The sequence below is a fragment of the Pelophylax lessonae genome (genome assembly GCF_965119305.1).
Source record: "Pelophylax lessonae genome assembly, chromosome: 4".
NCBI classification, from domain to species: Eukaryota; Metazoa; Chordata; class Amphibia; order Anura; family Ranidae; genus Pelophylax; species Pelophylax lessonae.
The window spans coordinates 333,553,188-333,565,978 of NC_138771.1; the positions used below are offsets into that span (position 1 = coordinate 333,553,188).

General features: G+C 39.6%; 1 protein-coding gene across 1 annotated transcript in view; it reads left to right on the forward strand.

Annotated features, from left to right (window-relative positions):
• ERGIC1 (endoplasmic reticulum-golgi intermediate compartment 1) overlaps positions 1–1,860 on the forward strand; it is a 173,313-nt gene extending 171,453 nt beyond the window's left edge. The window contains exon 10 of the mRNA XM_082256903.1: positions 1,703–1,860. Coding sequence (XP_082113029.1) covers positions 1,703–1,810 — 108 coding nt within the window. The 3' untranslated portion in view covers positions 1,811–1,860. The remainder of the gene's footprint in view (positions 1–1,702) is intronic.
• Positions 1,861–12,791: the final 10,931 nt, after the last annotated feature.

Consider the following 12,791-nt stretch of genomic DNA (forward strand, 5'->3'; position numbering starts at 1 on the left):
TTATACTTCCAAGTAAAATTACTCTGATTTTTTTTATATTTTTTTATAACCAATATATATCTGACAAACATTGAGGATGAGGACTAATAGCTTCTTCCCTTCAGAAGCTGCCCCTATTTTTGGCTGCTGCCCTCCCCGGACATGTTTGTGAAGGAAAGGTTAATTTCAGCTACCAGATTAGAATACACTGACCATAATTAATCTGGCCACATATTTTGCATGTCAGAACGTGGGTACTAAAACAGCTGTTGCCCCGGGGAACAGAGAAATGTTTTTGTAAACAGACCATATATACACTGGTGGGTATAGGAGAAGGACAGTAAACCCGTCGATCTTGAAATTGTAAAGCATTCTGGGAAAATGCGGCTGAACAGCTGGAATTGACCTAGTTGTTTTAGAACATGTTTGTTTGCCTAACTTTATTTTCGTCTTCTCGGTTTAAATTACTTGTAGGTTTTATAAAATGACAGTTGGTCGGATTGTGATGGGCATATTTATTTTATTTGTACAGCAATCTAGTGTAGTTTAGCGTTTTACAAGGCTTTTATACTCTTACATCACTGGGACATACAGTATTAATGCTTTAAAAGGCTATGCTTGCTATCAGTGGAGAATACTTTGTCCATGCTTTTAAAGCCCCTTACACAAGGGCTGAATGCCAGGCTACATCGGTCGGTTCAATAAAAACCAGCTGACATTCAGCCCGTTTATGGAAGCTGGCTTCTGTCACACGAGTATGCTGGAAAACCAACAGCCGACCAGCTCCCTATCAGCGCTCTCAGCTAATTGAGAGCACTGGCCTGAGTATTCTGGCGGTGGGGCCATCAGAACACAACAGCTCAGTGGGGGAGATCGCTTTACCAACGTTAGATTGTTTGTCTGCTCCGGTCAGAGTCTCTGTACTGTTTTTTGTTTTTTTCGTTCAACCCGCTGGGTTAAAAGGGAAACAAATGCCTAGTATGTACCAGACTTTAGCATGGGTGGGGAAATCAAGCCATGTATGGCTAGCTTGGTTCATTTTGGTGTGTGCTTGTGCAGGATATGTAAAACTCCAGGCCGTTTACTGCCTGGTAGTGAAGTGTAGTAATGAACAGTGTAAAGGCGGAGTCCGGCCTCAAACAACTTTGCATCCGCTTGATTTTCTTACCTGATAAAGAATTGGGTAGTTTAATTTTTTTTTTTTTATTTACTTGCCTTCCTTCCTCTTCCTCCCTCTGCGGCCGCAGCCCGCGCCGTCTCTTCCTGCTTGCATTGACTCCTGGGAGATGAGCGTCATCGCTCCCAGGAGTCAATGTGCCTGCACCGGCCCTGCTCGTCACTACCGGTGCAGGCGCCTCATTCCCTGCTAAACAGCTTCTGGGCATGCCCAGAAGTTGTGCAGGAATGACATGCCTGCCCCGGAAGTGACGAGCAGGGCCGGTGCAGGGCATTTTGGGACTCCGACGTCACCGAAGAGGACGCTCTGGCTTCAGCTGCCCACACCTGAGATGACAGCGCTGGACAAGACATTTTCAAGGTAAGTATTTCTTCTAAAAGGTAAGCGAAACAGGGGACAGTTCAGAGGCTATCGTTGCTGAAATACACTAGCCCTGACTGTCCCAGGGTATTTTTAGCTAAAAAATGTTTTTCAGGGTGGAACTCCGCTTTAAATGCACCCCCTGCTGGCTGCTCTAATTATTTTTGTTCTTGTCTTCTTCTGCAGGTATGTGCCATTATTGGGGGAGCATTTACTGTCGCTGGAATATTGGACTCTTGTATTTTCACCGCCTCTGAGGCCTGGAAGAAGATCCAACTTGGGAAAATGCAGTAGCAACTGTTTGAATTCCTGACCATCATCCAAACAGCAGGAGGAAGAGTGGGAAACATTGAGTATTGACTCATTAGGAAATTGCTATTTTTATTATTTTAAAAAAGAAATAAATATACAATAATATGTTGGATATATCCTGACAGGACTTTGCTATGGGAGCATTTTAGGGTTTCTAGTATTGATCTAAAGAGTATAAGTGCATATCTTGTATATTCAAAGGTAACAGCACTCCTGGAACATTTTAGATATTTAAGGAGGGACCCAGATTAAATATGATGGTGCATAAGCTATTTTGCATACCTAAGCAGTAAATATCTTGTAAAATTAAGAACTAGTTAGTCCATTGTAAGAGTCTGTTCCTGGTTATGATGTAATTTGGTTCCTTTCCAAGTAGTAGGCTTTAAATTTATATCCGCTTCCACAAAATTATACCGCCCAACAATCTTAAATATATTAAGGGATCTTGTTAAAGGGGAACTCCAGTCATTTGCGTGGCTAGTCTTTACTACTTTTATTACCATTGAAGCTGGTATAGCCAGAAATGTAAAACTGACATTTTAAAGCTCCAGTTATTTTCCTAGAAAACTGACCCCAAAAACTTTAGAAGCTGTCTTAACTTTTCCCTCAAGCACAATTGATTTAATAATTAAGACACCTGCTTTACCTGAAAGTGGAAGACTGCTCTGCGTTTCAGGTTCTCTGTTCAACAGCAAGTGCAGACATTCCTACTGCCAGCCTGGTTTATTGTAAAGTTTTTGCATTTATGTGGAGTCCCTTCTTAAACCGCATAACGATGTGAGAATCCTCAGATGGAAGCTGCTGAAATCTGGTCTACTGATTCCAGAGCAGGGACCTCCTTCAATTCAGTTTTACTGCCCTGATCCTAATGCACAGCCTGGGAGTTAAGAATCACGACTGCTTCCCCTGATGCTTCCTACTCTGGTATTTTGCTTTGTAGTATATTCCCCATGACCCCCTATCCAGTCCTAGGTCCACCCAATTACTTTATTTTTTCAGTCTGATGGGAGATTTGCCAATTGTTACTTTCCTACATATATTTGGAGACTTGGAAAGTTTGAACATAGTAACCGAATACCTGTCTCCACTATGTGTAGGCAGAGGTACTCCTTACACTTGAATGAGCTGTAGTTGTGAAATCTTGCGTGAAGTTGATCCAGGCTGTATGGTGTCTAGTGCCTTAACACCTGGATTTCAAAGCACTTTACATTTGTGTCTGTTCTTTTCTTCCACACACAATAATTTGTGCCATTTTAATGGACTAAGGTAAGAGAGACCAAGTATATATAGCTACATCAGCCTCTTAGGCCTGGTTCACACTGATACGAACTGAAATTCATAGATTCACATGTCATCTGAAAATACATTGTTTTCTATGAAGGCCGTTCATGTCGATGTAGCACACTGTGAAATTGCATCAATTCGCACCGTGTCAGTGTGAACCAAGCCTTTCAGTTAGGGGGTTTGTAATATTAGTAAATCTATGCAAACCCTATTGAAACAGAAATATCTTTTAATATGTTGCCTGCTATATATAAGTAGAGGTGGTGTTTTTTTTTTTTTTTTTTTTTTTTGGAATATAGTTACAATTTTTTTTGGTTGAATGGTCGAAAGCCAGAGTGATGTAAATTAAGTGCAGAATGAACTAATTGGCCATCTGCAGGTAGAATGTTTGGATGGAAAACATTGAGAAACCTTTTTTTTAAATCTGCTTTACCTGACTCCATAAAGATCAGTTCTTCTATTTTTACATTACTAAAGTCTTTATCTTTGCTTGTAAATGTCTGTTGTTCCCAAAATAAATAGATCTTAGGAAAAGGACATCAGTAATCCAGTCCATTTACATCTGAACTCCCTAACTGACACCCCCAGATTAGTTTGCATATCGCAGTGCAAACTGTCAATTCGGACAGGAATCGGATCACATGGGTGTGAACACCAATGCAATCCGTTTCTGGTGAGGACCAAAAAAAAGTGTCCTGCATGAGTTTGGTCTGAATGGGATGCAAATTCAGCCATGTAATCTGTATGGCTGAATTTGCATCACAAAGACATTGCATGTGACTTGCATAGCAGTGCGGTGCAAATCACATGCAATGTCTTCCATCGCACCAGTGTGAATCGGCCCTGAATGTTATGTAGGCCATACATGTGGGGAATTTTTCTGCAACCATGGGTTGATTTTACCATCATGACGACAATGTTGACAGAGGAATCCCTGCTGCAAAGCCATTGTGTTCTTCCGGTGAGGGGGCAGGGGAAGCTGTCCCGCCATGAGAAGACGGTGATTGCTTGCAGCTATATCAGCTGCTAGCGATAATCACATGTAAAATCCAGCAGACTAGTTGTACCCAAGTTGATCAATCAACTTGGTACATTTAGCCTGGCCATTCATGATTTGATTCGAACCATCTATGGCCAGCCTTATTCTTTAGAGAACCTTGTCCTGGCTGACTGAAATGTTTGTCATGTTTTTCTGCTCTGTAGAACTTGGGTTGCAAGGGAAAAAAAAAAAATGATTCTAATAGCTTTACATAAGTAGCAACATCCACAAGTAGGACACCCAATGTTAGAGGTGATTTATTCTTCCAAAGCAAATACTTAACACACTTTTGCAAACTGTTACTGATTAGTATTCCAATTTTTCTTTTCTCCCTCTGGTTTTTATTCATCACTTGGCTAATGTGACCCCAATGCTGATGGAGAGGAGCAGGGGAGAGTCAAAAAAAGATGCTTTGCAGGCAACTGACATCCTCCTTAACTGATGATGCCATTGGTCGTTAGGATGCCGGCAGCTAGAAGGTTGTAATGGTGCACAATGAAAACCTGTGACTTAGTGTAACTAAAAGGCAGCCTTCATCCACACGCCAGCTTGTATACCATTTTTGGGCAATTTTTAGGCATTTTGCCAAGGCACCCCTGAAGAAACCTCAAGGCATCCTGGTTGACATAGGCTGTTTTTAGATCATATTTGCTTATCCCATAGATTAGTTATAAGTAGGAGAAGGCTGCAAAGTTTATGAAGTAGAGCAGGGTAGCTCTATCAGGGTTCTCTGGAGCCCTAGGGTTCCTCCTGAGGTTGCTAGAGGTTCCTTGAGCAAAAGAAGATTTCTGCTTCTCATATAAGTAACTTCTGACACTAATGATATTTTTAGCTATCTGTAAGGGGTAATTTCTGCCCTATGACCACAAATGTAAGAAGCATTTTTCCCACTAATTATCACAATATAGTACTGTGCGCTGTAAATATAATTACCAGGGGTTCCCTGAAGACAAAGTTATTTCAAGGGTTCCTGTATGTTAAAAAGGCTGATGTAGAGATATCCTACGTACACAATAAGGCAAAGAAAAATTAAATATGGGTGCTGCAATCCATCAGGAAAGACAGAGTATGTATCTTTAACCTTTTTAATCTGGTGCCTCCAAGCCCTTTAAGGGATTTCAGATGCCGGGATACACGGCGGGGTTTATGATCACATGACCGCCGTGATTGACTGTCACAGCGATCACTTGATTGGAAAGCTCTTGATCACAAGAAGTGATCAAGAGCCTACGTTAGCTGCCAGTAACTCTGCCGGGAGAGCACCAGGTGTGCAGTTTTAGGCTCAGCAGCGTCTACTAATTGGTACACAAATATGCAGCCTCTCGGCACCAGGAACCACCCCCCAAGAGGCCACCTATTTGCCTGCCGTTGGCGCCTAGGGGTTAAAACACTTAAGACTATCTTTTACGATAGTAATAAAAATTCAATGAAAGCAAACAAATTTTATCCCCTTCATCAAGGCTATAGGCTAGATATATTTATATACCGGTTTAATAGCAATTATGTGCATCATTAACCCTGATCAAGGATGTGTTAAATACTAAGAACAATTGAAAATACACTTCAGTATACTGAATACTTAGGTGCTAAGGTGGACATGAATATTAATATTATGAGCAGCTAATCCCTTCCTTTTCCTGCCAATTTGGCCAGACCAGTTGACAGTCTTGAAGTATGTGTCCTTTTTCAGGGCAAGGCTGAAGAATATATAACGTTTAAATGCAGTTAAATAGCTTTCAATCACATAAGTGGAACTGGTACAGTGGATGAAACCTCAACCTCTATACTGGCAGCTTTTCTTTTTTTTTCTTTTTTTTTGTTTTTGTGTTTTTGTTCACGGTCTTGTTAAAGTTGCACTTTGCACCATTTGATTTTCAATGACTGTTAGCTCAGCTGACTTAGTGCCAATACAGGCTTGATGTAAGAGGTTTATGCATTTTGCATTGCAACATGTATTTGGTTTCTCAGTTTTTATTGTTGAGCTTGGTGTTGTAGTGGTCTGTTACCAAACAGGAAATTACCATTCCTGACCTGTACTTGGATGAAGTTACAATGTAGTATAAATATGTGTGTCATTCTGTGTTGTGGTTAAGGTGTTTTTTTTTTTTTTTTCGTTTTTTTTTTTCTATTTTTTTTTTTTTTTCTTTAAATCCGCATTAGCAGCACTTTATAGGATTACAGGTCTGTCCATAGAAACAAGGGCTATCCTCAGTAACTGCCAATTTATTCTGGACTGGCCATAGAAGGCATCCCAAGTGCATCCTATCTGCAGTATATCCAGGGATTAGACTGAGATTTTTGTTATTGTAGCTGTATTCTATATTAGGGGGTCAGCTTGCTGCTAGTCAGATGAACTATCTATAGCCCCGTTGTATTTAATTACATATCTAAAAGAGGCAGGAGACACTAGGGTTCATATTTACTAAACAGCCATGTTGCAGACACCTGCCAACACTACAGGATGATCCACAGCCTCAATTGAATGGGCTCAGCTTGTCATATAGCATTCCACCCTCCGGAAGCCAAGTATAACTTGTTAAGAGCAAGCAGAGCTTAGCCTGTCTTTTAGCAAGCCTGTCATAACTGCCACAAATGGCACATTACATAAGATAGCAAGCGCCTTGCAGTATGAAATCATTTGGGATGTTTTGTGCCAGCAGTATCTAATGTTAAGTGGATGTTGGCCAATTATTTTCATCGCAAAACCCATCTCTCCAAGCTGCTAAGGGTTTATTACAAAATTTAACTCAAAATGTAGAATTGAGATCATGAGCTGCAAGTGAGTAAAATGCAGAGAACAACTCTCCTATCCTTCTTCTTTTTTTCTTTTTTTTTTTTCTTTGCATATGATGAAACTTTGGGTATAAAAAAAGATATTTAATAAAATATTATATGTAATAAAAAAAAAAAAAAAAAAAACCTCCTCCAGGCCCCCTTATTTTCTCATCTGCTTTGTATTTGTAGCACTGCCGTGCTACTAAAAATTCCTAGAAATACTTGTGACCAAAAACTAATCTGAGACCGGTAGGAGGGAATCTAGGTACACCATGGCAGTTTACATAATCTTGGTAAATAAGCAACACTTGATAAGACAGGAATACATTACAGGTGTATATAATTTTAATGCAATCCTGGCTGTCATATTTAAAGCTGAATCTCATAAGCAGATGAAATGCATATTTGGAGGCTATTTTACATACCGATGGCATTTTATTTCTGTCCATCTCATTCTGAGATTTACACAGTCCTGTCAAACAGCCTAATCAGGTGGATGACACTTCTTACCGTTATATATAGTGGTGTCCTCTCTCCACCCCCAGCCTGCTGATTGGACAGCTCATACACAGCAGTAGAGGTCATTGGTCTGCTCCGTTCTCCACTCAGCGAAAGTTTTTTTTTTTTTTTTTTTTTTTTAACAAATTTTCATGCAGAACACCTGATTGCCTCACCCACCTGATTGCCTCACCATTCCTAGAGGCTGTCCCCAGGTTTAATCGTGGTACTTACACAAGTTACTTTACAAAAATTAATAATTTTCTAATTACCACCAGCTGCATGTAATTGTATTTTTATATCTACCTGAAATTCCGTTTTCATTTTGAGATTATCACAAGATGTGAACTCTAGTGCACTATAATTGCACCTTATTGCAGGAGATCTAGTGTGTATGAAAATGTTGTCTGATTTCCTGGAACGATCTTCTGGTAAAGCAGGGATTAGAATTCAGCATCCTGTGGGAAATTCACCCAACAGACACTGAATGAGTGTGTATGTTGAGTGAATAGGATTGTTTGTGTCCAGTCATATCTCTACTTGTATCGTTACCATCATTATTAAATATGAACACTAAATCTCTGCCTATTCTTTTTGTTTAAAGAAACTTTTTGGAGACATTGCATATATTATTGTAATAGATTCTCATTCTTCTTTTTGAGAACTGGAATAAACCATGTTATTTTATTTGCAGTGAGAATATGCAAGGTACTATTACATATGGGGAAGGACTGCTGTGAAAGTTCTGTGCCCAGGTTACATGTTTGTTCTGTTACTTAACACTACAGGTCTGCGCACTGTATGCCCTCTTAGAGGGGTTTGCAGGGTAAACCCCTTCACTTGGCAGTGTTTGACACAGTGCCATCTTAAGAGCATTAAAGGGCCCCCGGGCAATGCAGTGCACTGGGGCCCTGCCTACACAATCACCCACAAGAAGAAAAATGCAAATTATCGATAAGGCTATGTTTATTGGTACAGCAGTGCCAGGCTAATGACAGCTTCCAAGTTCGGCGGCTGGGTTAGGTGAACACACACACGGATGAGAGAGACTCGACTGTCCTGTGTGTGCCTGTTCCCGTGGAGGCGGCCAGGCATTCCTGCAGTTGTGGGTTCCCTCTCCACGGCCCCAGTGGCTTGATAGCAGGTGGCAAGCGCCTGTCGGCCCTGCACTGCTAAGTTTGGCGGCGGGATGCACACGGGATCTGGGACTAATGCATGGCTGGGGCGTGGTCGCTTGTTTGACACAATTTTATATCATGGAGCTCCAATATAAATTCCTAATACAATACCAGTTCTTACCAGTATTTGGCTCCCAGCTTTAGACAAATGGGGTGGTGAAAGAGGGGTAACCACCTCCTACGTTGCTACTAAGGACTCCATTAAAAAGAGTCTAGGGCACAGCAACAAATCAAATTTTTGTTATTACCGGTCATTTATTACCTTCTTCTTTATGGCTAAGGTATCATGGTGGCAAAAGGGACAGCACAGATAATTTTTGGACTTTCTTGTTAAAGCCTAATTAAATAAATGTTTCATGAAGTTGTATTCAGTAGCACACTTTTTTAAGTGGTCTTCGAAAGCTTATTTAGGATGTGTCACTGATAGTTTCAACATTTTATGTTAAACTGGTTGATGCTTCCTACATTAAAGTGCAGTGCCCTTCCGCTAATCTGTATTCTTTTATTCTGCCCTAACACAAACTAATCCTACTTTTCATGAGTGACACTTGCCACCTCATGGAATGAGGATAGAGATGATCTTCCTTTTTTATTTTTTTTAATACCCAGTTTATTTAGGTTTAATGTGGGTTAGTCTAAGTATAATTGGGGTTTGCTTGGCATTTTAGTGTCATGATTTATTTTTGTGCTCTATATATATATATATATATATATATATATATATATATATATATATATATATATATATATATATATATATAATATACATACAGAGGCATGACCGAGGGTGTTCAAAAAAACACAAGTTGATATAATCTACCTCTTAGATTTTACAGTGTCATTTTTTTAATCTGTTTTTCGGCATTACTTCTTTTACCTTCTATTGGCCTTTAATCTCTGAAGTAAGGTTGTTTTGGTTGATCCATTTCAGACAAATGATTTCAGGATGAAAAAGTGTAACTGCTGTCAGGAATTTTAGCTTTTAGAACCCCCTAACCTGTTTCTACTTTTGCAGTTGGAACTTGGCTTTTATGTCGCCTACCACTGTAAAGTGCTTACATAAGTTGTCCATATATGCCTCTGAAGCGTCTAATAGAAGTCAAATGACAGCATTTTTGTGCCCTGAATCACTATCTCTCTATAGGACTATATGGCTAGAGACAACAGTACAGTGGTTGCAAAGTTGAGCTTGATCTGGAATACTCCTAAAATGACTAGGGGACCAATTAAAGTATTACATCTTATCCTCACTCCACTGAGCTCTTAAATCTGTTTAGTTGGGGGTGCTTTTCCCAGAATTTTTTTTGCCCTTTACTTTGATATTAAATTGTAAACTGTACTTTCTTTTTAAAACAGGGTTCTTGACCGTATTTAGGTAGTGATTTCAGACTAGGATTTTGAGGCTTTCTCCGTCTTGTTGGGTATTGAACCTTGCCTTCTAGTTAGAAAAGTCCTCATACTATAGGGGGCCAAAGGCCCCACTGAGCTAGCAGGTTCTGATTTATAAGATCCTTAACCTCAAAGAAACTTTGTGGTTGAGTGTTGATAGAAGTAGCCATTCCATGACTAATGTTCTGCATACTACCTCTGGAGCAATCACCCAGTGGTAGGCTTCACTTCTTTGCCCCAGATGTAACGTATGGCACAATTCTGCAAATGGCTTCCACGGATTCCCATTGATAATGTATTGTGGCTGCTTTCTAGGTTGCATTGTAAAATATAACCTTTTTATTTTTTTATGGTATTTTACATATTTAAAAAAATGTGGGTAGTGTGTTCCAGTGTTTCATCTCCTTCTGTGTGTTCACAGTGGTCTGGGATCTGTGGAGATGCCTGAACCATGCTGGACTTAGCTTTTTAGCTTACTTTACAGCATTGTCTGCTAAAAGCAAGTTGTCCATATGTTCCTATATTCGGGGCACATGATACAGCCAACCACAGAGTGTTCGGATGGACATTTCCAATAGGTTCTGAAAAAGCTGTTCAGACTTAACCATTCAAATCCCTATCTCATGACACCAAAAAAAGGAAAACCTTAAATGGGATTCTAATTTATTGTACTGACAGTTGAGTTTACTCGTCAGTGACTTTTACAATTTACATTATTATTCGGACCTCCAGTATTCCTATATGGCCATATGTATACACGCAGGACTATTTAACCATACACGAAAGACATTTTGGACCAAACGGGCCCAACATCTCCATTCAATGTTTTGGGGGAGAGGATGATGGTGTACTTTTTGTTGTGGCCTGAAGTGCAGATTTAAGACATATATACCATGTACTTACTTGAATGGGCAAATCTTACTAGATCCAGTAATTGGATACTTGAGCCAAGTCGCCATAACCTGTTTGAATAGTCCAGCTTCTTATGTCTCATTTAATAATTCTAACAAACATGGTCAGCTGGATCTTCAACAGACCTGGTCATACATACACTGCATCCAAAATTAGCATTTCTATTGCATAAGGACGAAGGGAGCACAGAATGACGACTTACTGTATATTGACAGATGTGGCCATTCTAAAATTAGATCTTCTATGCCATTTGAAAAATAATCCTCATCTTTGGACAATCAATTGCTATCAAGGGTTTAAAATGGCCTCCACAAGGGCACCTCTTCACACAAGGCAAACTGAAAAAAGAGTAGATATACTTGGCTTTCCAGGGGACCATGTGTTGAAAATTCACTGCTTTTTGCTCCCAGGCTGCTACATGTATTTAACCCTTCAGTTTTGTGTAATAGCTGATGTACATTGTAGTTCCTCCTGCTGCCTTGTACATCCTTTAGTGACATGCAGGCTAGGAGGAGAAACCACAGCTGCAGTGGAGAAGCAGATATTCTAAACACCCAAAAATGTTTAATACATGCAGCTGCTGGGGAGCAAGTGAAGTGGTGGCTTCTCAAGACATGGCCCACTAGATAGTATATTCACTATTCTTTTCCAGCCTGCATAGTGTGAAGAAGTGACTCTGTGGGGAACAGGTCATTTTAAAGTTTCATGAGTTAAATTTTGAAATGTTTCAAAAACGGAGGCACCGTGGGCAGTGAGATTAACTGTGTGTGTCAATGGCCTTTGGGCTTATGTCAATGGGCAAGCTTGCTTTTGACATTAGTATAGGACATTTCTGAGATCATTCAAAAGCAATTGCAGGTAAAGTTGCTTTTGTTTTACCTGCTTTGAGCTGCTTTTGCTTTCTGGGAGACTTGGAGGGAAAAGCAGTTCTGATGCAAACAAAATCCTGTTGACAAGAGCCCTACACATGTGACTCCTCTCTTGTTATTCTATAGAAAGTTATAACGTTGGTACCTCCTTTAGATTTATAGGGTGGCTAAAATGGATCTTTAGCTGCACGGATATTTAAATGACATTGATTTGGAAAGATTTTTTTGTATAAATGTTCTTAGTAGCCTGTGTTCAATTTTCATATAAGTTTTTTAGTGGCCCTTTAATATCAATCTTGAAATGTTGTGTCCAATCCCATTAGTAATGTTGCATACTGTTGTAAGCAATAGCAGTGTAAATACACTTTTTTTAATTATCTTTTCCTAGCAGTCACATGACCACACAGGTCCAGGTCCTGAGCAGCTTAGTGGGGGCCAATAACGGCACTGAATTCCTAAAGTAATAACCCCGTAGGCAATAGGTACACTATAGATTCTGTTTGTGACATATACATTTTTATATACAAACATTTTTCCATGAAATATATTTGGGTTGATCTTTTATTAGTTTATCACGTATTGGCCCATCAGATAAGAACTATCTAAGCAATTTATCCCAATAACATACGTTGTTAATTGAACTCCTGTCTGATGTGCCGATGTGTTTTTTTTTTTTTTATACTATAAATGAAGGGAATAATAATCAGGGTTTGAGGGGAAAGCTAGCGGAGCTTTGTGCAATTTGGTCTGTTTTTTCTGTTTCTGAATTTTGTTTTTGTAAACTTTGAAATAAAAATGTTTAAAAGGTATTCTTTTCCAGTGTAATTTATTTAAAAAAAAAAAAAAAGTTTGCATTGAATGTGATGTGATATGTGTATGCTATGTGTGTTTGCAATGATTTTCATCAGTACTGTTAGTCATAATCTTGAAACGTCTGTGCATGGTGCAGTGGTCATCGGGATCAATTCAGTAAGGCTGAGTCAGAGCGCCTTTCTTCCCCAAACACGATAAAGCTTCTG